The sequence below is a fragment of the Thermobia domestica genome, chromosome 8 (assembly GCF_964235325.1).
Source record: "Thermobia domestica chromosome 8, izTheDome1.hap1.1, whole genome shotgun sequence".
NCBI classification, from domain to species: domain Eukaryota; kingdom Metazoa; phylum Arthropoda; class Insecta; order Zygentoma; family Lepismatidae; genus Thermobia; species Thermobia domestica.
In genome coordinates, this window is record NC_137461.1 from 292,720,343 (window position 1) to 292,743,444 (window position 23,102).

General features: G+C 36.5%; 2 protein-coding genes across 2 annotated transcripts; one reads left to right on the forward strand and one right to left on the reverse strand.

Moving 5' to 3' along the window:
• Positions 1–319: 319 nt before the first annotated feature.
• LOC145692041 (uncharacterized) lies at positions 320–6,901 on the forward strand. The gene is made up of 3 exons (XM_081767334.1): positions 320–485; positions 2,669–2,810; positions 5,293–6,901. The coding sequence occupies exons 1-3, from the start codon at positions 364–366 to the stop codon at positions 5,392–5,394; spliced, it is 366 nt and encodes a 121-aa protein (XP_081623460.1). The 5' UTR covers positions 320–363; the 3' UTR covers positions 5,395–6,901.
• Positions 6,902–8,316: 1,415 nt separating this feature from the next.
• Positions 8,317–13,260, reverse strand: LOC145692042 (uncharacterized). Its single transcript, XM_081767335.1, has 2 exons — positions 13,098–13,260; positions 8,317–10,079 (listed from the first exon to the last, which is right to left on the reverse strand). The coding sequence occupies exons 1-2, from the start codon at positions 13,134–13,136 to the stop codon at positions 9,408–9,410; spliced, it is 711 nt and encodes a 236-aa protein (XP_081623461.1). The 5' UTR covers positions 13,137–13,260; the 3' UTR covers positions 8,317–9,407.
• Positions 13,261–23,102: the final 9,842 nt, after the last annotated feature.

Sequence of the window (23,102 nt, forward strand, 5' to 3'; positions counted from 1 at the left end):
GGTAAATCTAATATCATTAATAGCATTCCCACGCCGAAAACAGAAAGAGCGAGGCCGCAGGCCGAGCAAATACCAGGGTCTGGGGTGGGGCCCTAGCTGGCCAAAGGCTAGCGAATTTATAAAATAATTATGTAGCTTTTTTTTTTTTTTATTAAGTTCAGAGAGGAGGCTTCCCGAGGCTAAAACGGGTCTTAGTCCCTGCTGAGGAGGGCGCAAAGGCACTGATGTGAGGAGGGCGCAGCGGCCATCGGGCCGGTACTTGATTATGGCCAGTCCACCCCTGTCAAGGTATCGACCAACCTTATGCCTTCCTTGAGTTCTTTAACAGTATAGTCATTCATTTTTTGGTATGGATTTTGTTGAATGTGGAAGAACAAATATAAAAAATATTACTTTGCGATGACTAATGATGCATCAAGACATACGAGGCACATGGAAAATCCACTGGAACTGTATAACGATAATCAATTCTTTGAGAGCTACAGGTAAGTCAACTATGCGTCTTGATTTTAACTTTTATGCTTATTTAATAACAGTAACATAGTGACAAAAATAACAAATATTCATTCTACAAACTAAGTATGAGTAGTTTCACTCATTTTCCTTTACTTTTCTGGCAATTTTTACAGTTGTATTCGCTACGGATCGTAGAACCTATTCTCGTTGGGTACTTCTCCCTTTGGACCTTTCGTTTTAACTTTTTCGTCACATTTTTTGAACCAAGAAACGTCTATTTCATGGCGTTGTATACTATGTTTAAATTGCTCTAATCATAAGTTTCATTTAGCCTATGTGTAAAAAAAATCCCAAGTATAATTTATAGTTTCAAGTTTACAGCAAACTTCTTAACACAATAACTACATATTATTTTACTACTATGCAATAACAAAATAGGTTAGGGTGGTTTAGGTTAGGATAACTTAATTTTCACAGGAGATCCTTGTAATACATCTAGTGCAAGATACAATAACATAATAACCATATGCATGGGTGCTGCATAAGGTTAAGACAGAAAATCGTGCAACTCAGGAACCAAGGAACATGAAGAGAAAGGAAAGTAGGACCTCATATATAGTCTATTACCAAAATTCATTACTTGTGTAAACAAATCTTATACTTGATACTGGTTTGTGTTTGTGCAAAATTAAATTGGCAGAAGGAAATTATTTACGTGCTCAACTTGTATCTCAATATATCGGCACGTTCGTATCATTAGATTAAGAAGGTAGTGTTTTGTTGTCTTTAGCCAAAAAGTATAATGCAATTCGGAAGCAGACACAACTTACATAAAATGTAAAATGTTTACGATTTGCTACCCAAGTAGACACAAGATTAGGTTAGGCAGGCTTTAATTGTACACAATGTAAAATTTTCACAATTTGGTTTATTCTAGATTAAGTATACATGTTTGAATTCATTAATTATGACTTCTTTTGGTCCGGAAATGGATCTTGTAAATTGTTTCGGCCTATGTTTAGCAGAAGGGGTCCAGCTCTTTTCTCTAAAAAATGCTACAGTTTTGGTAATTTCTGTTCACATTCGGTTAGTTTAGGATAGGTTAGGTTAGATTAGTTTAGGTTAGGTTAGTTTAGTTTGTGTTATACTAGTGTAGAGGTCCTGTATAATCTTACAAAAATAGAATTTCGCTTATTTCTATTAATATTAGGTTAGTTTAGGTTAGTTCAGGTTAGCTTAGGTTAGTTTATGTTAGGTTAGGTTAGATTTGGTTACGTTATGTTACGTCTAAGTAATTGCATCATTCATTTCTCCTGTAAATTTTGTGTTTTTACGTGCTTCTGGACCCCTTTACTAAACATACTCCATTGTTTCTTATGGAGGGAATTGCATTCATATGTATAGATTAACTTTAGGGGGACTTAAACATTATATGACATACCTTGTGCAGACATGTCGTAAAAACGACAGTTCAAAAATCAAAAGTTAATTTGTGTTAGATAGCCTTTAAAGAGCACGAATGCTATTTAAACGAGGCAGGGTAGGGCGAAACTAATTGCCCCGCTCTGTACCACGGGGCTACGTCCGAAGGGAGCAGGTGCGTCAGTGACGGTTGGTAGTGTTGAAGCTTTGTTTTGCTCCACTCTCTTGTACGTCACATATACACTGCTCGTCTTGAGTGTCATTTACCATTGTGATATTCCTCGTTTTTCATGAAATTTTCAGTAGAGATACAGGGACCTTTACAGAATACACCTGTGTAAGAGTAATGTTACGGAAATTATGAGGGGCGGACATAAAGGCCTATTCGGTTGTCCATATCTCCGCGCCTGGTTATTTCCGTAGCATGTCTCCTGCACATGTGTATTGTACAAAGGTTCATGTACTCAAAAACCGGTCTCACTTCCATTGTTCATATATTCGCCCTGGTCATTTCTGTAGCATGACTTCTACGCAGAAATAGAAATTCATTTTGAAGTATGAAATAAAACGACAGCAACCTAACCTAACTACTAACACCGCACTTATTTTCCTTCTCCAAACAGGTCATGGCCTGTCTTCCACCTTTAAATTCAGCTAACACGCTAATTTGATTTTCAAGTACTAACTGGAAATGTTTAGGTTAGGTTTTATTTCTGTTGATAATAGGTTTATTACACAAAGTGTGTCGATTTTGGTTTTAGTTTCAAACTGTATTCTTTTCTCGTTTCAGGTTTTCGAAAGTAATATTTCTGAGACAACTTTTTCCATTACTGGGAGACGATTTAGAAAATATTATTTTGCGGGAACGTTCACTACCAGCAATTCTTAAAGAACTCACGATTTTAAGATTCTATGTGAGTGGGAACTATCAGGTAGGCGCTATTTTCTTTGAAGCACATAACATATGAATTTGAAACTGTAGTTTGCCATTTTCAGTTTTCTTCAAAAACTAGTTTAATATGTTATTGCTCAATATTACCAGTAGTAAAATCATGTTTCTCTTTCATTATTTTCAGACCATACTATTATACAGGGTGTATCAAAAAGATTCATCCACTTTGGCAAGTCTGTATTTCTGAAACTAATAAACATATATAAATAGTTTTTGTTTTGAATGACAGGAAACTCAAAAAGTTTTTATTGCACCTGTTCATAGGTGTAAAATGTGCTCCCCGTGAGATGCACGGCATATGTCCATGCGGTATTCAAATTCGTCCCAAACTGCAGCTAGCATGTCTTCAGTTACAGCTTCCACAGCTGCCGTTATGCGATATCGCAATTCATTCAATGTACTTGGTAACGGAGGCACATAAACGGAATCTTTTATAAACCTCCACAAGAAATAATCACATACAGTAAGGTCAGGTGACCTCGGAGGCCAGTAATGTAACGCTGCATCATTTGGTCCAGTGCGACCAATCCATCGTTGTGGAATCGTTCGATTTAAAAATCCTGCAGTTTCCCATGCCAGTGTGGTGGTGCCCTATCCTGTTGGTAGATGAAATCATTCGAATTAGTCTCCAACTGTGGCAAAAGATAGTACTCAAGCATATCAAGGTAGGTTATCACCGTCACAGTGTTCTCGGCAAAGAAAAATGGACCGTACATCTTTTTTCGGGAAACTGCACAAAACACATTAACTTTTGGCGAGTCCCTCTCATGTTTTACAACTTCATGTGGGTGTTCCGTTCTCCATATTCGCACATTATGGCGGTTCACATTTCCATTCAAATGGCATGTTGCCTCGTCACTAAACACTAAGCGTTGAACAAGACTGTCGTCCTCTGCAATCTTGCCAAGAATGAAATTACAAAACTCCATACGTCGTTCTTTGTCACCTTCACAAAGAGCTTGTAGTAGCTGAATTCTGTATGGTTTCATGTGTAAACAACACGCAACACACGCCAGAGGGACATTGAGGGCATGTTGAGCTGTCGAGCTGCACAACGAACGGATTTCTGCCGACTGCGTGTAAAACATTGACGGACGCGCTTCACGTCTGCGTCGGGCACTCTAGGACGTCCCGATGATTTTCCCTTACAAAAACAGCCTATTGTTCGGAATTGTTCATGCCATCGTCTAATGCTCTGTGCAGTAGGAGGATCCACACCATATTTAGTACGAAAGTCACACTAAACAGTTATCACTGACTTGCACTCCGCAAAACGTAGTACACAAAACGCTTTCTGTTGTCCAGACGCCATTTTAACCAGAATCGTAGTGGTCGTTCACTCAAGCACACTGCTGCTACCTAGCGGAAACCATGTACAACTAGAGATTTTCCTCTTTCCAACAGTGCGTTGCTCACTCAAAGACAGAATAGATACTATTATTGTTTAAAACCGGATGATTCTTTTTGATACACGCTGTATACTGGGTTACACATCGTATAATAGAAAATATACACCTTTGTAGTCCCCAATAAAATGTTACATCACCAAACACACAATGCAATTTCGATTATTTAATGGTGTGGAACATTTCACAGCAAAATTTTGTCACATAAACAGTAGGTACCAGCGATTATGTGATTATATTTTAATGGCGAATTATACAAAAAGGGTTTATGCTGTTATCTTTGTCTTATCTTTCCTAATAATCAATATTTTAATCTTTTACATAATTGCTCTTTTCCTTTCTTGAAAGTTTTGCAGCTAGAAACCATGATTCAGTGCTAGATATCAAAGTTTATATCTGATGAATCAACTGCATAATTCGCAATACTGTTTGTTAATATGAAAGTCACTTTCGTAATTAATTTATATCATACTTTTAGAAAATAGCTCAGAACAAAAATAACAGATTAAATCGATTTATTCATGGTTCAATAATTTTCAACAAGATAAAGAACTATACAAGTTGTTAAAGAGAAGAATATACACGTAGACATTTCACATTTCTTCCTACTCGCCCATTGCATCTTCATAATTGATAATTGATAAAATTATATAGGTGTCTTAGCTACAGTATTTGATGCAAAATAACATAATCTAAGAAACTTAGTTATAATTTTCATTTTCTGATTAATATAATTTATTTTACAGATATAAACAAATAAACTGTAAATTAGAGTTGTTAAACTTAACGGCAATGAGGCTGCTCCAAAAGGTATTTTATTAAAAATTAGCTAATCTTTTGCCATTTTTCATCTACTCATTCCTATAATCAAAAGTAAACACAAGTGTGACTTGCCATAATTATAGGTAGCGTTGTTTCTCACGGGATAGGTGCATCTGAATAATTTTCAGTCTTATCACCTGAATAAATTTTGAAGTTGCTAAATTAGCAAAAAAGATTCCAAAAAGAATATTCCTGAATTATTTTATGTAACGTATTTCTGTGCTTGTTTTACAGATACACATTCAAGGTAACCAATTTCGTGAGCCACCCAACAATTTGCCAGCTTGTGAGGAAAGTATCATCAGTCTTTGCTCGTCGCCTGATGTATGTAATTGATTCCCCATTCCTGATTGTTTGAGGACAGTTCAAGTTCAATTTCATCAAATGGCTAGTATTCCTAGAGTTGTAGGATATATTGACTGTAGCTATATTCCAAAAAGAAATCCTCGCAGGAAAAGCAGTGAAACATTTAGAATCAGGAAATGCATCCTTAATGTACAAGTGGTGAGTGGCTCAAATAAAATGGACAACAGAAAATATTACTTAAGAAATATTGGAAATGGTTAGCTGTTCTCGCACAGACCAAAACGTTTAGAACAGAGGAGTGTCCACGTGTATGCGTCACACAAAGGCTTCAACATATTGATGCTTGTGCGTGCGCATTATGTGAAAACAAGGAACGCTCTGTCACCGGATCCACCTCGTAACAATGATTCTTCTAATGACTGATCAGTTTGTATTGCTAATTTGACTGTAGTCCATATTCCATCTTTATCTCTGTTCATTCATACTATGATAACTATTTTGAAAGTAAGCAAAGCGCAAATATCTGTGATATTGCATCGCCAAATATTCTAACAAACAATATGAAGTTTTAATATCGGTTATTGATTTGTATATTCTTAAGACATTTACCACAGTAAATAAACTTCTTTCAGCACATTTGTAACTATTTGTTGTTCGAAATTTTATGTTTTATAACTTCATGCAGAGCAAACATTGTCGTACAAATCATTGCTACTCACAATGTCCATGCTTGGCTACTCGGCGTCCATATCGTTTTTTTTTAAATGATTGTCAGACGTTTTCATAGGACGGTAATATATATGTTCAATACCTTTTCAATATTGTTTTCACTGCAATCAATTGTAAAATCTATTCTTAAAAAAAAAATGCAAAGTAGGCTTCATCGTAACCAAACGTCACAAACTTTAACATCTTGTTCTACTGTATGCGGCAAAACAAACAGTACTGAAATCGCATCGCTTAAATTTATTTATTTATTGTACAACATAATGAAACATAAGAAGGTTGGCAAATGCATGTCAACTAAATGTTACTCAACACATATTGTAAATTTATGGTTCATTCCATTTAATTTCGTTCCTGTATATCTTGTGTTCAAAATGTTGAACATTATGTCGCACATATTCTTCATAGCGATCCTGTAGATCGATGAACATGCTAGTGAACACGGTTTGCTAGAATGACAAAGCAAATGACCGAATCTTTTCTCTTAACTCCGGTATAGTGGTAGGAAGTTATCTGTTAGGAAAATTGCCTCCTTCAGAATGCCCGTATGTAGGCATCTCGAGTCATGAGGTGAGGGGAGTGGGAAGGATATGAAAAATCCGTTCCACAGGAAATCAAGCGATGTCCAAACTCTTGTGAGCAGAAGGGTAGGTGACTCACTTGCAGTGTGGACCTTCCTTTAAACTAAGAAACTAAATAAGGTAGGAGCGTCTCGGTGCAGTAATACCTCTCCTAAGTAGTTCACACAAAAAGAAAAAAACCTGAACATCTCGCAGAGGGGGTATATTATTGCATGTTTTTGCATTTGATGTTCAAAATTTTCCTTTTTTTTTCAAAGCAAACTTACAGCGTTTAATATTGTGTACAACAGTTCCTTAATGTGTTTTTAATTCAGTCCTCTGATTTTGTGTTCGAATCCTTAATTTATGAAACAAAAACTCCAGAGACAAAGCTTTTTCAGGAGAGAAAAATAATTTTAAAAAGAATCAATTTTTTACCAGGATAATGATCTGAAACTCATAACTAACTTTCTGACAAAAATGTAGTTACGTTCTTTCATAAATAAAAGATAGGTTTCTATATGAACGTGCCTGAATATTCTCTTGAAGACGGTTCATTCCATTTAATTGAAAAAACACCTAAATGTGGTCTCTGGAGTTAACGTTGTTCCATAAATAAACGATTCAAATGCTGAATTAATAAAACATTTCACGTAGAGGGCTATTGTACACAACATTAAACCCTATAAAATCTGCCCTAATACGTAGTAAGTTTTGAACATTAAATGCATAAACATGCAGTAATATGCGCCCCCGTGCTAAATATTGAAAGTTTTGAGGACTGAATCCATGAACTACTTACTGGAAGAATTACTGTACCGAGAAAGCGCGTAATATGGTAAGGCCATCTCACTTCAAACAGAGAAAATCATAGACACTCGGATTCAGTGTGAAAAAAAAAAAAAAAAAAGAAATAGAGTATCCTGAGTTTGTATGCAAAGCGAGCAAAGGTGCATATTTTCCGATCCGGGATATATATAAAAACTAAGAAATGAGAAATAATCGCACTTTTACATCCGTCGCAGGTAGCCTTTATCTGAATTCGTTGCTATTTTAAGAATTTCGTAGGCAAAAATCATACTCTCGCTATGAGGTAATACCCTCCTTCCTTTATTGAAATTTCCTACCTTGTATTAGATTGTCTTAGAAAAGGAATTCACGGAGATAACTTCAGCCTATTTAACTTTACAAACACAACGAAGCCCAATCCCAACATAATGACGTAGTAATTGCGAGTGAAGACAGGAATTAGGTCCCTAGTAACCATGAGGATTACTCTTAGAAAACTGAATGTTACTTTCACATATTTGAATAACGAACCCAGGATTTACCCGCTAGCAATCAATGCTTATTTTCACACACAATGCAGTAATCTGAATTGAGTACCATACATGATTCTGCAATATCTGTACACTATTACAGTACGTTATGCATTCCGTAGCATTTTCGTGAGCAGAACTATATTAGTGGCAAAGCGGCGCAAATTTTTCGTTCATTTCAGTTACTACACTCACTACTGACTAAATACTGTCATAGCAATTCATTCACTTTAATTACATTTTTTCTATTAAAACGACTAGAATGAAGCCAAATTGGCAAATGTATTTCCATGAACTTGGCTCATAGAAGTAATTTATATACCTCAATAAAAGAATACATAATTTACTTTTCATAATAGTTATATTCATTATTAAGTTGTTCATTTAGGTTTGAGTACATTTGTATATACAATGCTTCAGAAATACAAGAAATACAGAAATGTCGTCGCTCTTAGAACAGAATATAATGTCTTATACTTGTCACATATTCTCAACCAATTTAAAGAGGGATGCGTAAAGATCGGCCTTTTTCGCCTATTAAAGTCATTATTAATAAACGTTCATGAAAGCAAGCAAATGTCATAAATGTGAAGTTAAAGCTTTAAATATTGCATCTGTGTATGATGTAGAAAGTCACAGAAAGAACCCCACAAATAAAGCATTTTTTCTCTTTTGTCAATATAGACGTTTTCTAACGCTGTACATCAATTTTTGTATCAAACGTTCAATAAACCATATACATCTAAACATATAAAAGCGGAATACAGATGCAGACACATTCACTCAATGATCAACCCCCAGCAAAAAGCACTTAAGCTAGAAGCATGAAATGTGAACAGTATATTGATTTTGTAATGTAGAGGTGTACTGAAAACGTATTTTGGAAAAATCGAACTCTAAGGAGGTAAATAAGGAGGGGTGGACAGAATTTACACACTGATCAACAAGCAGAGAAAACCACCGTAGCTAGAATAATTACGTTTGGTCAGTAGGTTCATTTTGTGATGCAGATGCGTACTATGAACAGATTTTACAAAATTCAAGCCCTAAGAAGTTACATAGGTTTACCCTGTAATACTTGAACTTTGAATGTATACAACATATTTGCTTCCATGAACACTTTCGGTTTTCATGACAGTCAATAGGCTTTAAAAAATCTTTACCCACTTTCTTTCTATCAGATTTGATTTTTTTTTACATAAGATTGACCTACATTTCATAAGATCTATCAATTTAAAGAAAAAAATTAACTGGAAATAGGTTAATAATAAGTATACAAATAGTTAGTCCTTGTAATATTAACAATCCAGAATAAATTCTTGATTAACCTTTCTTGAATTCTACATGTTAAGGTCACCAGTTAATGAAAAATTTACACAAGCAATATCATTTCAAAAAGCATAAGAAATTGAATCAGATCATTCAATAAACAATGCATTTATATATCAGCAAAAAATAAGGAATATACATTGTATAACTTTCCACTCACTGAAGAGTACCATTTTTTTAAAGTCCGTGGGTGCGGTAACACACAGTTAAATGTTTTACGAACATACGCATATGCAGCTGGGGAATAGAAGTCAAGTGTAAACGCAAAACTTCGGAGAGCCGGATCAAATTTTTTGTTACCCGACGGACTCAAGAGCGACTTCACCACTGCATTACCTTCCACACTGAGGGGTACTGATTTTAACAACACTTCTAAAGTACCTTCTGTTATCATACACTTCTCTCTAAGATTTTGCACAATATCCTGAATACTTGCACATTTTTCTCTAAGACGTTCATTCTTCAAGTACAATGCTTTCATCTTCTTTCTGGATTCCATACATTTGGTTTCTGTTTCAAACAACTTCCTTTTTAAAAGTCTTGTTCGTGGTGTTAATTCCGTTCCACTGCAAGAAGGGTCAAGTGACTGCGTATCAACATTAGGAACACCATGAGAAGGCTGCTTTAAGGTAGGTAAAGTTGTGTTACACGACTCCAACACCATATTACGATTGTCGACTTGTCTGGGAATTGACTTGCTTGATTGAATAATCTCACGCTGAATGCTCTGATCTTCAAAATCTACACATCGGACGTTTGGAGATTTCCACTTTTTTGTTGCCTGAAACAATGTAACAAAAATCAATGAGTGTTGATATTTTTTAAAAAGTAAATCAATACATAAAAATTATAATTACGTCTATAGAGGCGCCATAAGATTTTGAAAAATTTCCAAATTAAATTTATGTTTTGTAAAATAAATGGTTTTATTGTTGGAAGTTCACTTCCGATACTTTGTGCGTTAAATTACGGATATTTCACGAGCACTTTTTTTTTTCGAAAATGCAGCTGTATTTACTCATGTATTTTTCCAAAATCTAGTAAAAATCACTTTCCATGAGATCACCTTAGTCGTATCAATAATATACTAACCAAAATATCAAAAATCCAGGGGGGTTTTAAAGGGTCCAACCCGGAAAAACCGGGTGTTTTTTCTGAGGATGTGAATGAGAATGACGAAAGAATTGGTGAAATGAGAATGTGGGAGGAAACTGGAGAACCCGAGGAAACCTGAGAGCACGTTGTTGTTCACTAAAAGCTGAAGTTTGAATTGGACATGGTTTGAACTAGGGACCCTACCTTTAAGAGTACTCTACCACTGAGCTACGATGCCCTACTGTTTCGCTTTATAGCCAGTAGTGGCGTTAAGATCGACTAGTGTTGCCAATTTTCTTCAAGAAAAAATATTCCAACACAGTAAAAACTGCTATATTATTATGATTTACACTGTCAACTCTGTCGAAGTGTGAAGGACCTCAAATGTCTTATAAGCGTGTAGTGGGTGAGAATAGTCGGAGTAAGACGTGTTTAACCCCCACTACTGTTTATGCGTATAAATAATGGCGCGGACCCTCCAGTTGGGAGCTCTCTAATTTGTAATACGAAACCATAGGCAATGCTGTATGTGAGAAGTGCGTCAACTTCACAACAACCCTGCGAAACTTGCCAATAAGTAACATTTTAGTCCTTTACGTTTTAGAAAATACTACACTTACTAATGGTACACATATGATGGGCTAGTTATCTACGCCTCTGCCATATATTGTATTACTTGTCATATTTTCAGCGCTCTGCTCTTCAGGTATTTAACTCAGTTTAATTCCTCAAATGGTGCAGATGAAAGAAAAGTGGAAGTCAAGAAAATCTGTGGAAGGCAAACTTGGAACAAGTGAATAAAAATTACCGTAGATTTTGAACAATACCAAATGCAACAACCCTTTACGTTATCCGTTCTACGCTTTACAACACTAAATCAGAAATTATTATTTTTGAAGGTAAATCGAAACGCCTGTGATTTTTAACTAACAAATACCAGCAATGCAAACATATATATAATACTGTACATGAAATATAAAGGGTTTATTCAAGCAGACGGATCTACCAAGTAGAAAATTGATAGGTGAAACATTTTTCGTGAGGGAATGGAAGTGTGAATATAAGTAATTACTGGCAGTGTACAGCATATTGAAATGAATTTTTAGTGAAGTATTGTATGTGTAAGTGTCCTCTTCCACTGTTCTCGCTTATGCGTATACCCTCTGTCGCTGACGCGTCTGCTCCCTCCGGAAGCACCCTCTCGCTGCCTCTCGGGCCCCCTTGCTGCGCTTCTCCTCAGACTCGGTTGCATAGCGGCAAGGATCTAAAACATAGGTCCCCCTCCGATTTAACTGTAATAGAAAACAACGTGCCCGGTGGGGCTCTAACCCGCCTTCACTCGCTAGCGCTCGCTCGGCAATACTCTGTGAATTAAAATTTAAACTTTGGTACAGAAAGGAACCAACCTAGGTACTAATCTTTATGGGGGGGATGTGTTCTAGAACATTCCCTAAAAACTGCAATACATAAAACACGAACTTGGGTAAATGTTTAGTATTGGGGGGCCAAGAGTGGTAAAATACAACAGACCTATATAATTTACAGGAGACATGAGTTGATAGTGGTGTTCAAGTAGTCAAGACAGTATCGTACAGAATTTTATGTAGGCAGTATGGGACCTGTTCCAACTATAAAGGTAAGTGGTAGTGATTGCCCATTTCATGTCGAGAACAGAACCTAGCGAACCCCTGCGAGCCTTCTCACCTGTTACTACTACTACTTCTACTACTACTACATATGCTATGGATCCTAATTTAAGGTATGAAACCATACAACGACCGGAATGAAACAGAATCGGAATAAAATATCGCAAAACGTACGTGAAAAAGCTGCTCCCCCCAAGTTTAAACAATAGCCCTAACTTGTGCTAGGTGGCCACTAAATGGCACGAATGCTATGCAAGGGAGGGTTCTAGAACACAGGTCCTCCATATAGGTTAGTAGCAAGGTTGGTTCCTTTCTGTACCAAAGTCTAAATTTTAATTCACAGAGTATTGCCGAGCGAGTGGAGGCGGGTTAGAGCCCCGCAGGGCACGTCGATTTCTGTCTTTATTACAGCTAAATGGGAGGGGGACCCGTATTCTAGAACCTTGCCCAGTTTTTATGCCATACGTCCACACTGTACTTATACAAAGCCCTCCTGAAGTCAATTTACAATTAGTAATGGAGCTCCTAATTCAGTGCATGCTCCGCTAAAAGAAATACAAAGCTCCAATCTATCCTGAAAATGTAAGATATGTGTAAAAATTTGGTAGAACCGTCTGCTAAAGTGAACGTGAACCCATTTACAAATAACTTTTTTTTTGTACAGAATATCGATAAATAACGTGCGACTTGTATGAGAGATATGTCTATTGCTGCTTTTAACACTGAGTGAGGATTATTTTATCCAGTAATTGACATCATTAGCAATTTTTAACATAGGCAAAGTAGACCTACTCCCTCTACAACCATCTAGTTTCCTTGCCAAGGTGTCACAGAACACTTGTAGGTTCTATAATTTTGGCAAAATTACCAACTCATAAACATACAATTTAATAAATAAGCAAACTTAATAACAGTTTGACAATTCTCTAGGTAGTAGTCTTTACGAGCTTTTTGTCAAGTGTAAATGCAATGCATATGCCTATTCACCCAATATTATTATAAGTACACAATCACGTTTTATTATTTATTTAAACCTTAAAGGAAAGAAAATAACTTACCTTTGAAATATTATAAAATTCCAAAGAAAGTTTATTCATTCGGCATAAATTTCTCTGCAAAACACAGATAATCAACACATAACACAAATATACATTATCATTATCTTTTATTCCCTGCACAATATGGCGGATCGATTCGATTTTTGCGAGTTCGATACCATCAAAGATCTCGCATTAGGGCACCTCTAGGTCTATATATTATCTCAATGTAATGAATATAATTATTTAACTGCTAATAATGGATGTAACTAAACTAATTATTGTAAACTTGGAGCACATTAAAATATTACAGCATAGTTCTCGGTGGTTCGATAAGCCTATGAGGCAGTTGAAGGCAGCAAAGAAAATTTATGCGCTGGAACTATTCGTAACATAGGGCCCCCTTAAAATAGTATGCTCCATGTCCCCAAAAACCTTAATCCACCGCTGTCTATAAGCAATATTTCACGAAAAGCTGGTACTTTTTAACAAATGTGTTCGTCATCAAGTTTGCATAAAGTAATCCCTTTCTCATTTGAATAACTTCAGAGGCCGCGGTTTTTCAGTGGTAGAGTGTTCACCTCTCGTGCATGGAGTCCTTGGTTCGATCCCTGCTCGCGCCAAGTGAACCTTGTGCTGAACAAACACCGTGTGCGTGGTTTTTCTCGGGGTTCTCCCGTTTTCTCCCACTTTCTTCATTCGATCATTTTATTCATTTCTCATCATCACTGTCTCCTTTAGCCTAGCCGGCATAATCGTGGGACGTAAAATTTAAAGATTTCATTTCAAATAATTTAAATCAAAAAACAGTTGCAGGAAGTATTAATTTGAATAAAATAAACTACTATATAAAATTTTGATTATATTATTTTTTAATGAAATTCTCGCGAAGCTTATTTCTAAGTCGAAGGGCAAAAAGACTAAATTCTCTCTCTTATTATTATAGATCCATTTCCATTGAAGCGGTTGGAATAGCTGGAAAAGCTATACCCTTTATTCTAGTGTGCCACAATCGGTATAACGCGGCACACTGGTGTATCCAGCAAAGTGAACAGTGTGACACGAACTTTTTCCTATTATTTGCAAGAATATTTGTCGAGTTTCTGTTATTTATTATTATTATTATTATTATTATTATTATTATTATTATTATTATTATTATTATTATTATTATTATTATTATTATTATTATTATTATTACTGATTCTTCCATGGATCAGCTGTCTGTATACAGTAAAAAAAAAACAAATATCACATTGAGGGAATGAGTATAATTATTCACTTTAATAGTAATAGAAAAGTCTATTTGATTGTATATTCTACCGTGAATAACTGCATCCGTCTAGAAAGTTAGAACTAACACAAAGGGATCCGATGTTCTGACCACACACCGCCCCAAAGTTGTGAGTGCCACAAGTTCTCTTCTACACCTTGGCACAATAAGGACTGTTGCGTTCAGGGAGAGAAAGAAACAACTTAATTGCATTGCAATTATATGCTTTAATAGATGTTACCTTATGTTTATAAATTATGTAAGTGATCGTATCGTTTTCTGTTTTCTTTATTATTATTATTATTATTATTATTATTATTATTATTATTATTATTATTATTATTATTATTATTATTATTATTAGTAGTAGTAGTAGTAGTAGTAGTAGTAGTAGTAGTAGTTCTTATTATTATACATTTCTTAACACATTGATTCCTATGTGTATGGAATTCCATACACACGGCTCTCCCGTTCATCGCCGCGGGATGATTTTCCATACACAAACAATATAGATATTCCAAGTTTGTTGCGTTCGTTCTATAGGTGTGTATGTAATTAGATACATATGGCATAGAAATAAAACTTTAATGTCCACGACACATATATGCAAAAACCACACACAAAGAAATTTATGAACAAAGACATTGAGTTTGAGTTTAACATCTCGTTCAGCAATGAAGCTATATGAGACGTCGACCTACCGATTAACGTGGACTGCCAGCCACGTGAGCTCCCGCTCAGTCTCCCACGCCAAAGGTGCGTACGCTGACCGCTTAGCCACGAAGGAGGTCATGAACAAAGACACTTATGGGGTAAAAGAAAGGAGAAAACAAAGATATGTAATGTGATTTTGAGTTTATAGTCCCTTTTAGCAGCAAGGTTGTATGAGACGTGGATTTACTGATTAACGTGGAATCCGAACCACACGAGCTTCCGCCGGGCGGAAACAAAGAATTACTGGCGGATTGCTGTCCATGATGCACAGCTGATAACGGTCAATAGTTTTAAATTTAAACAAATATAGTTTTAATTAAGCACGAATTTAACATACAGTGTACAGTGGGGAAGGCTCAGTAATTCGCAAGGATCGTTACAATATCAAACCCCGTCAAATACACTGCAAACCTATCAGCAAGCACCTATCAATATTAAACAGGTATTGTGTTCTAATGTTAATTTCAATTCAAACCTATGTAGGCCTACGGACTTCAATATTCGCCCTCAAAGGAAGGTGCAGACTATCCATGATTTGCAATATTAAACTCTCTCTCTCACCCTCTGTATTTTCCTAATATGTCTCCCAGCGATTAAAACAGTTTATGGTACCTTAGTCACTTCTTAGTAGTATAGCTTTACCTAGAAGCCACTGATTAACCTGGCATTGTATTTTTCACACTTTTACCTTTGGAATTGACAATCATCGTTTGGACATTTCAGTCGCACCTACCTAATATTAACAACGTTTTTCGATAATTTCGTAACATTGTATTCTTTCTTTGCATTATTGATTAGCTTGGTTAGGCTTATTTAAACACTTTTTTCTTTGCGCCGACGTGTAACATCTCTTGGACGAAAATACACTATCTCTCACTGGAAATCAAATTCAGAACCAATGCACTTGAACCATTTGACCAAACAAGGTACATTTAGAAAGAAGTTTCGATTTTGTTCGGAAAATTGTGATTAGGAAACACTTAAAAATATATTTAAGAAAGGGTACGGAGCAAACCCACTGTACTTTCTCACTCGAATTTCTTACACTGACTCATGTTGGGCTGCAGCTATTATTGAAACATTTCTTTCGAAAATTGCGAATAAAATAATGTGTTTTGGAAAACTTTGCTAGAAGAAACTTTAGGCCCAAAGTAAAGTACCCATTGGTTATATTTCCGTTAGATATAACTGAAGCCATATATTAGAATTGTTAAGAATATAATTGTATGTGAGCTATATGCAAAAGCGTCCGAGTAGTTTCTGAGAAAATCATGAAAAAAGTCACCCAAGAATAAATTATCCCTTGTGGATCTTTCCAGGACAAACAAACTACAGGTATGCTATATTGTTAGTGTTTTCATAAAACATTTGTTTATGAAATACGAACACAATCGCCTGAGTCGTTCTTGAGAAAATCGCACGGTAAAACTTACTGTCAAGAGTAACATACCACTTCTAAATTTTCAGGATGAGGGAATTATACCATATAGCTAGGTTATTTATATAACATTTATTTCTGAAATATGAACAACAAACATCTCCTGAGTTGTGTTTGGGAAGGTCATCGGGAAAAATTTACCCCCAAAGGTAAACTATTCTATCTGTAATTTTGATGATAAACGATTTATGCCATATTGTAAATTTTTTATAATCTGGACCAAGTATATCGATTAATTTTTAAGCAAATCATCGGGGAAAATTCTACCGTCAAAGTAAACTATCTCTTTTCGATTTTTCTTTTGGGAACAAGCGAGTTATAACATATTCTAAGATTACTACAGAAAATACTTTTACTGAAATTACAACAAAATTGTCTCAGTTATTACTGAGAAAATTGAAAAATAAATCAACCCTTGAGAAAGCGTCTGCTTCTGTATGTTATCGGGATAAACGATTTATGCTGTATGTTAGTTTATTAATGAAACATTTCTTTACGAAATATGAACAAAATTGCCTGAGGCGCTAATGGTAAAATAATAGGGGAAAGCTACTCCTTCTGAATGTTTACATGACTAACGAGTTGTCATATAGTTAGGTTCTTAATGATACGTTTATTTATGAAATGTGGTTGAGAAAATTGTGGAAAAAGAACGCATACCATACAGTAAATTACACGATATATATTTTTTTTCAGAAAAATGATTGATACTACGGTGGATAGTTGTTAATAAAATATTTATATTTATATTTATAAAAAGTAAATAAAATCGTCACAGCTCTTTTTGAGAAAATTGAATTATTTTAAATTTTCATCCTTCAGTAAACTACCCTTACTTTTAGGTGTCGAAGGATATAAAATTCGAAACGATAGTATGTTATTAAACCGTTATGTCTAGAATTTGGTCCAGATATCTTGAACAGTATGGCCTCTAATTGAGTACATGTAAAAGCGTGACTAACCGACAGACGAATAGATGGACAGACATCGAAAAATCATTTTTTCGATACGTAGGGGCCATGTAACTTGAATTCATTGAAATCTCGTATTTGATTTTTATAACTATTAGCACACTTTCGTCTTTTGCCCCTCGAATATGAAAACAAATAGGCCTACACCAACACGTAAAGGGATAATTTGTAATCCCAAAAATTTAATTTGTTATGTTTAATGTGTTGTCACGCTAGAAAAAAACTTATGCCTGTTACATCATTTTATTATCATTTTTTCACGCTACTATATAATTCGGAAGAACGGTATGATTATAATTAATATCCATGGCATATTTTGGAAGCATTCGTGTTCCTCACAAATAGAGCTGTATAATTTACTTTTGTTTAAAGAAAGCATTCTTTATTCTTTACACAGACCATCGCCTGGCGATGCACAGACTTGTGATTGCATTTCTTGCACTTATGGGTATGAAAAATAAGAGAGACAGAGAGAGTCAATAGTCTAAAAAGAAACACACACAAACACTAGAACAATAATTTAACATCAGCTTTTTTTTATGACAACGAGCTATTCTACTTCATTCGCTGAACTGTAAAGCTGCAGGTCGCGCGTTTTTTTTTTTTTTTTGGTTCCTGACTCGCAGACACACTCGAAGTGAGTTGAAGTTTCTTCTGCTCTGCAAAAACGGAGAGAGGAGGAATAGGCATACCATACAATAAACTGAAAACAATCGCTATTACTAATAGTACACAAATTCTGAATAAATACATCATTAGAGGAAACAAAAGTTATTTCCTTATTATATTGTTTCCGTTCTTATTAACATTAAAAAATATGCACTTTCTATAATGTTTTGTAAAAAAAGGCAAAATGGATGGGATTCGATCTGGTGTCTAAACAGTATAAGAACTAACGTCCGCCACACTATCCACTTTTTGACAGTCAGTTTTATTCCGAGAAATTACATATCATATGTATATATAATAAGAACAGAAGAGTAATCACAAATTACAAAGGATACCACTGCAATACAATTGAAAATCAGGATACCACGGATACCACTGCAATACATACAAACACACGCACGAAAAAAATTAGTAAACAGTAGTCGGGTAGTGAGCAATATGATGCAAGCGTAGATCTGAAGGCATTGTTTTTAAAGAGCACTGTAGTCTAGAAGTGTACATTGCTTGTGTCACCAGCTCATTTTGGGTAAGTAGTATAGCCGCTGTGTGAATAGTTAACCACACTATAATATTGTGTTTAGGACGTGGAAAGTATTAGAAATCAGGCAAAAGAAAAAACGGCTCACTATTAATAATCCGTTGATCAACACGAAGTATTCGTGCTATAATATGTGTATAGCTACGCAACAAATGCTCGATGGATGGACATGTTTGCAAGCGATGGATGAGTGTGTCAGCTTGTCCACATCGGATACATTGAGCATCTGGTCGAAAACCGAGTTCCCATGCTCGATGGTTAGTAAGAAATACATTATGCACTAACCTAAACCATAACTCTCTCATTCCAGAGGGTAAAAAATAGGAATTAATATTATGCCAAATTTGCGCCCAAGAACAATTGGGATAGCGAGTAACACATTTAGGGAGGGTATAGAGATAATTTGCATAATAAGTATAGAATTTCTTCACAGTCATATCTTCAGTAGTTGTGTGACTGATAAGAGCATACGAAATATCTAGAATGACGGTGTGTAGGTAATGGTAAGGTTGGGATCCGTTCCGAATATAAAGAGGTGAACTGAGAGTCACGAGTCGAAAGCAACGCATTGTATGGCACGCGGAGAAAGACTCAGAAAAGGAAGTTAACAGCTGGCACGTGCGGTGCAATAGCAGACAACAACCTTGAAGTGCCACGTCTTTAATACCTAACCCTCCTACTTGCTTGTTCGTACACACAGTTCTACGATGTACTCGCAGTGTCGATTGATACCACAAAAAGGCAAACAGATGTTTGTTAAATGTTTTGGCGTGTGATAGAGAAAGCTAAAAAATCTGCATTATATAGTACAATAAACTGAAGGCAAACATATTTTACGAGGTCACTTGCTGATGTAATGTAAGAATGCGAGCTTTGTGCTTATAAAGCAAGTTAATGACCATAGGAGCAGCCACTCCATATGTTGCCTGAATAGATGTTTTTATATTGGTATGCCAAGTAATGCCAAGAATTTTATGAGTGTTAACTACAGGGAAGGGGGAGACAAAGGTGTAAGAAGACGTATCATTCAAAACAAGTAATTTGGTTTTCGTGGGATGTAATTCCGCATCGGACAGGTGACTAAATATTTGAAGATTATTAAGGATAGTATCAAAATCGCGCTGGGAGCGAAAGAAGAAGCATATATCATCTATGAAGCTCTGATATTTAATAGTAGCCGGAGGAACACACAATCCCGTCATTTCATTCCGGATCTTATGCAGGACCGGCATAACGGCAAAGCTATATAGCATGGGGGCCAAGAGGCATCCCTGAATAAGCCCCCGGTTAATTGGAATGACCCGCGTTAAGGCTCCGTTCAGTTTAATTTGGGCGATACGCTGGGAGTATAACGTCTTAAGCATATTTAAATATACTGGCCCGAAATGATACCTCTCAAGAACTGTGAATAAGTACTGATGGCTTAGTTTATCGAAGACCTGAGAAAAATCAGTACTCAAAAGCGCTCCATTTAATTTCGGACGACTTTCAAAATAAGCTATCGTGTCCCTAATATTCGATAAAGCCAGATATTTGGATGCTGCTGATCGTGGCCAAATTGTTTCGGTAACAGAATGGAACTTAAAGTATTACGTAACCAGGCTGCTAGAACTTTTGCGAGAAGTTTATAGTCACAACATGCGAGACTGATAGGTCTAAAATCAGTGATTCGCGTGCTCTTGGGCTGCTTAGGAATGATCTCTATAATACTGTGCGTAAATTTTTTGCCGACTTGTAAATTAGATCAAAAGGCATTAAAAATTCAGTACAAAAAAGGAATGAAAAGATCTGGGAATGTATGGTAAAATTCGTAAGTTAGGGAGTCAATGCCACTAGATTTATTCTTTTTTGCCTGGTGGAGGGCATGCTGAATTTCTCCTTCAGTAAAGGGAGCATCAAGCTCTGCTTGGAGGTCAAGTGGGAGAGGGTTGAAGGTATTGAAAACATCGTCATTACTAGCTGGAACATCATGGTTGCAATATAAATCAGCAAAATAGCGCACAAAGTATGGAATAATATGAATTCCTTCACATAAAACACCTTTATCATCCAGTACGAATAATTTGTTGCTTGCCTCTGCGACGTTCAGCACTGATATGTACAAGACTCGGAGGCTCAGTGGGTGACACTGATGAAACTTTACTACGGACAGTAAGACCATAGAGTGTTTTCCGGTGTAATCTTAACAAAAACGCTTTTGGCTGTTTAATTTGTGAAAGTACAGGTTCACCGTTAAGGAATGCCGTATGATAGTCGCGTAGATGCTGAAAGTAGTAATTATATTGTTCATAAAATCGCTGTGACCGTTCTCTGCTGTATTCTTTGCAGATTTGTTTCAAAGCTGGTTTGCCCCGTTGTTCCCACCATTGGATAATATTGTTCCGTCGCAAAAGTTGCTGATTAATTTCTCTCCAGCGTTGGCGTAGCAACTGCTGGAATTATAGCTCAGAAAGGATGCCGGTATTTAAGTGCCATGAGCTAATATGATTCAGAAGCTTTTGAAGCGGTAGGTGGATAGTCATAATTAGCCCCATGTGATCTGAAAAACAAACAGGAATCCTTTCCACAGATTGCACATGTGGAAGTAATGACCGTGAGATATAGAAAGAATCGAGGCGTGAAGATTCAGTGGCGTAGAAAAAAGTGTGTCCAGGATTGTAGGGATGAAAATGACGCCAGACATCATATAAATTAAATTTGTTAATCACCTGTAATAAAGTAGGGCAGAAGTTCGAAGTAGAAGTGGAATCTTGAGCAAAAACTATACTGTTATGATCTCCACCCCATATAATCAAACGAAAACTGTCATGTAAGGCAGAGGCTACCTCGGAATTAAAGAAATTATGACGTTCGCGCGGTCTATGTGAACCTGCAAGGGCATACGAGTTACAAAACCGGACATTGGCCATATTTCCAGTAATAATTCGGCCGGTGGGATGTTTGTATAACTGTTCAAAATCTAAATCATTACGAAATATAAGTGCAGTACCCGTGCCGTTAACAGTTTCGTTAGAAAAAAAAGTGTGCTGATAAAGGCCTTGAAGGTCGGTCAAGGTCACTTCCTAGGTAAACAGTATATCAAGACAATAACATTTAATGAAATCCAAAACTTCATTTTGCTTGGTAGAAGATGTGAGACCATTAAAATTGACCGTTCCTATTTTAAAAGAGTACATTAAGAGCTGCAAGGAAAGGCTCGGTGTGGAGGGGAAGACGCACACAAAAAAACCGGAAGACCCAAGGAAAACAGCAAAAAGATGCAATATTAACAAAAATAAAAGTTTCAAACAGACCACTAGCATATTCTCACTGCGTATCGGGGGTGTCCAGAGTCTCGGAGACAACCTCCCCATCATTATTACATGTCATGTAGTGGCAACTAATTGAGACATCTGTCGTAATCTAGTGCGGGTTAATCTACTGGTTGTCTAATCGGTCTTTCCGGTCAGTTTCAGAACTTTCCTAGTATTCATCTCGTGACTGGAACGTTTCTTCTTTTTCAGTTGTTCACTAATAGGGGTTCAGTAATGTCATCAACACTTGATGTAGGTGTAACTGGGAGACCAACACCAGTCGAGTCGAGCACATCGGAGAGAGGAGGCACCGTGTCAAGGAAATCACTAACAACAGGTTCAGGCCGAGTAGTTGCTGAAGTATCGAATGTCATTGGCTGGGGACACTCAGTCTTATCAGATAAGTCACCTACCTTATTTGCGTCGGGGTTGACCTCAGGAAGAAAATGGCTAGCCATACATCGTCATGTAGCGGGACCTGTGAGGATGTATCACTTGGTCGGGACACAGAAGCTGCCTCGCAGGGGACTGGCGGGGTAGAGTCATCCAGAGTTGTCTGCGTGATACTAGGAGCGAGCCCGGTCTTTGTCAGCAAAACCGGGAACACACTATAGTTGTGAATAGCAGGCGCATCCGTGAGTTGTAAGATAGGTCGAGCAATTCGGCTACCAAAAGTAGAAATTCCAGAAGGGTCACTGGACCGATGATCTAAACGGGCGCTAAATGTTCGGCGATCACACTGGGACACGAAGTGCGTTTCACTGTCACACCTCGCACAAGTTTTTGTCTGTCCGGGATACGTCACCCAACAGCGAAGAGAACTGAGAGCAATATAGAAAGGGATATTCTTTTTTAAAATCATTTTCACTACTTTGCGGTCAGTGCGTACTTTAGAATAATGACCATCAGTATCAAGTTCGTCACTAACACTAAGAATTTCACCATAAACTTGAAGCACTTGTTTCATTTATCAGAAATTTCCATAGGTACAGCGTGGATACGTACCAATTTAATTGTATGATAAGACGAGTCAAGCGGAATGTTGTAAGTACCCTCTGCATCTACATACGTCACTCTATTGTCAAATTTATTAATGATCTGTTCACATAGCTGTTGAGTAATTAATTTGA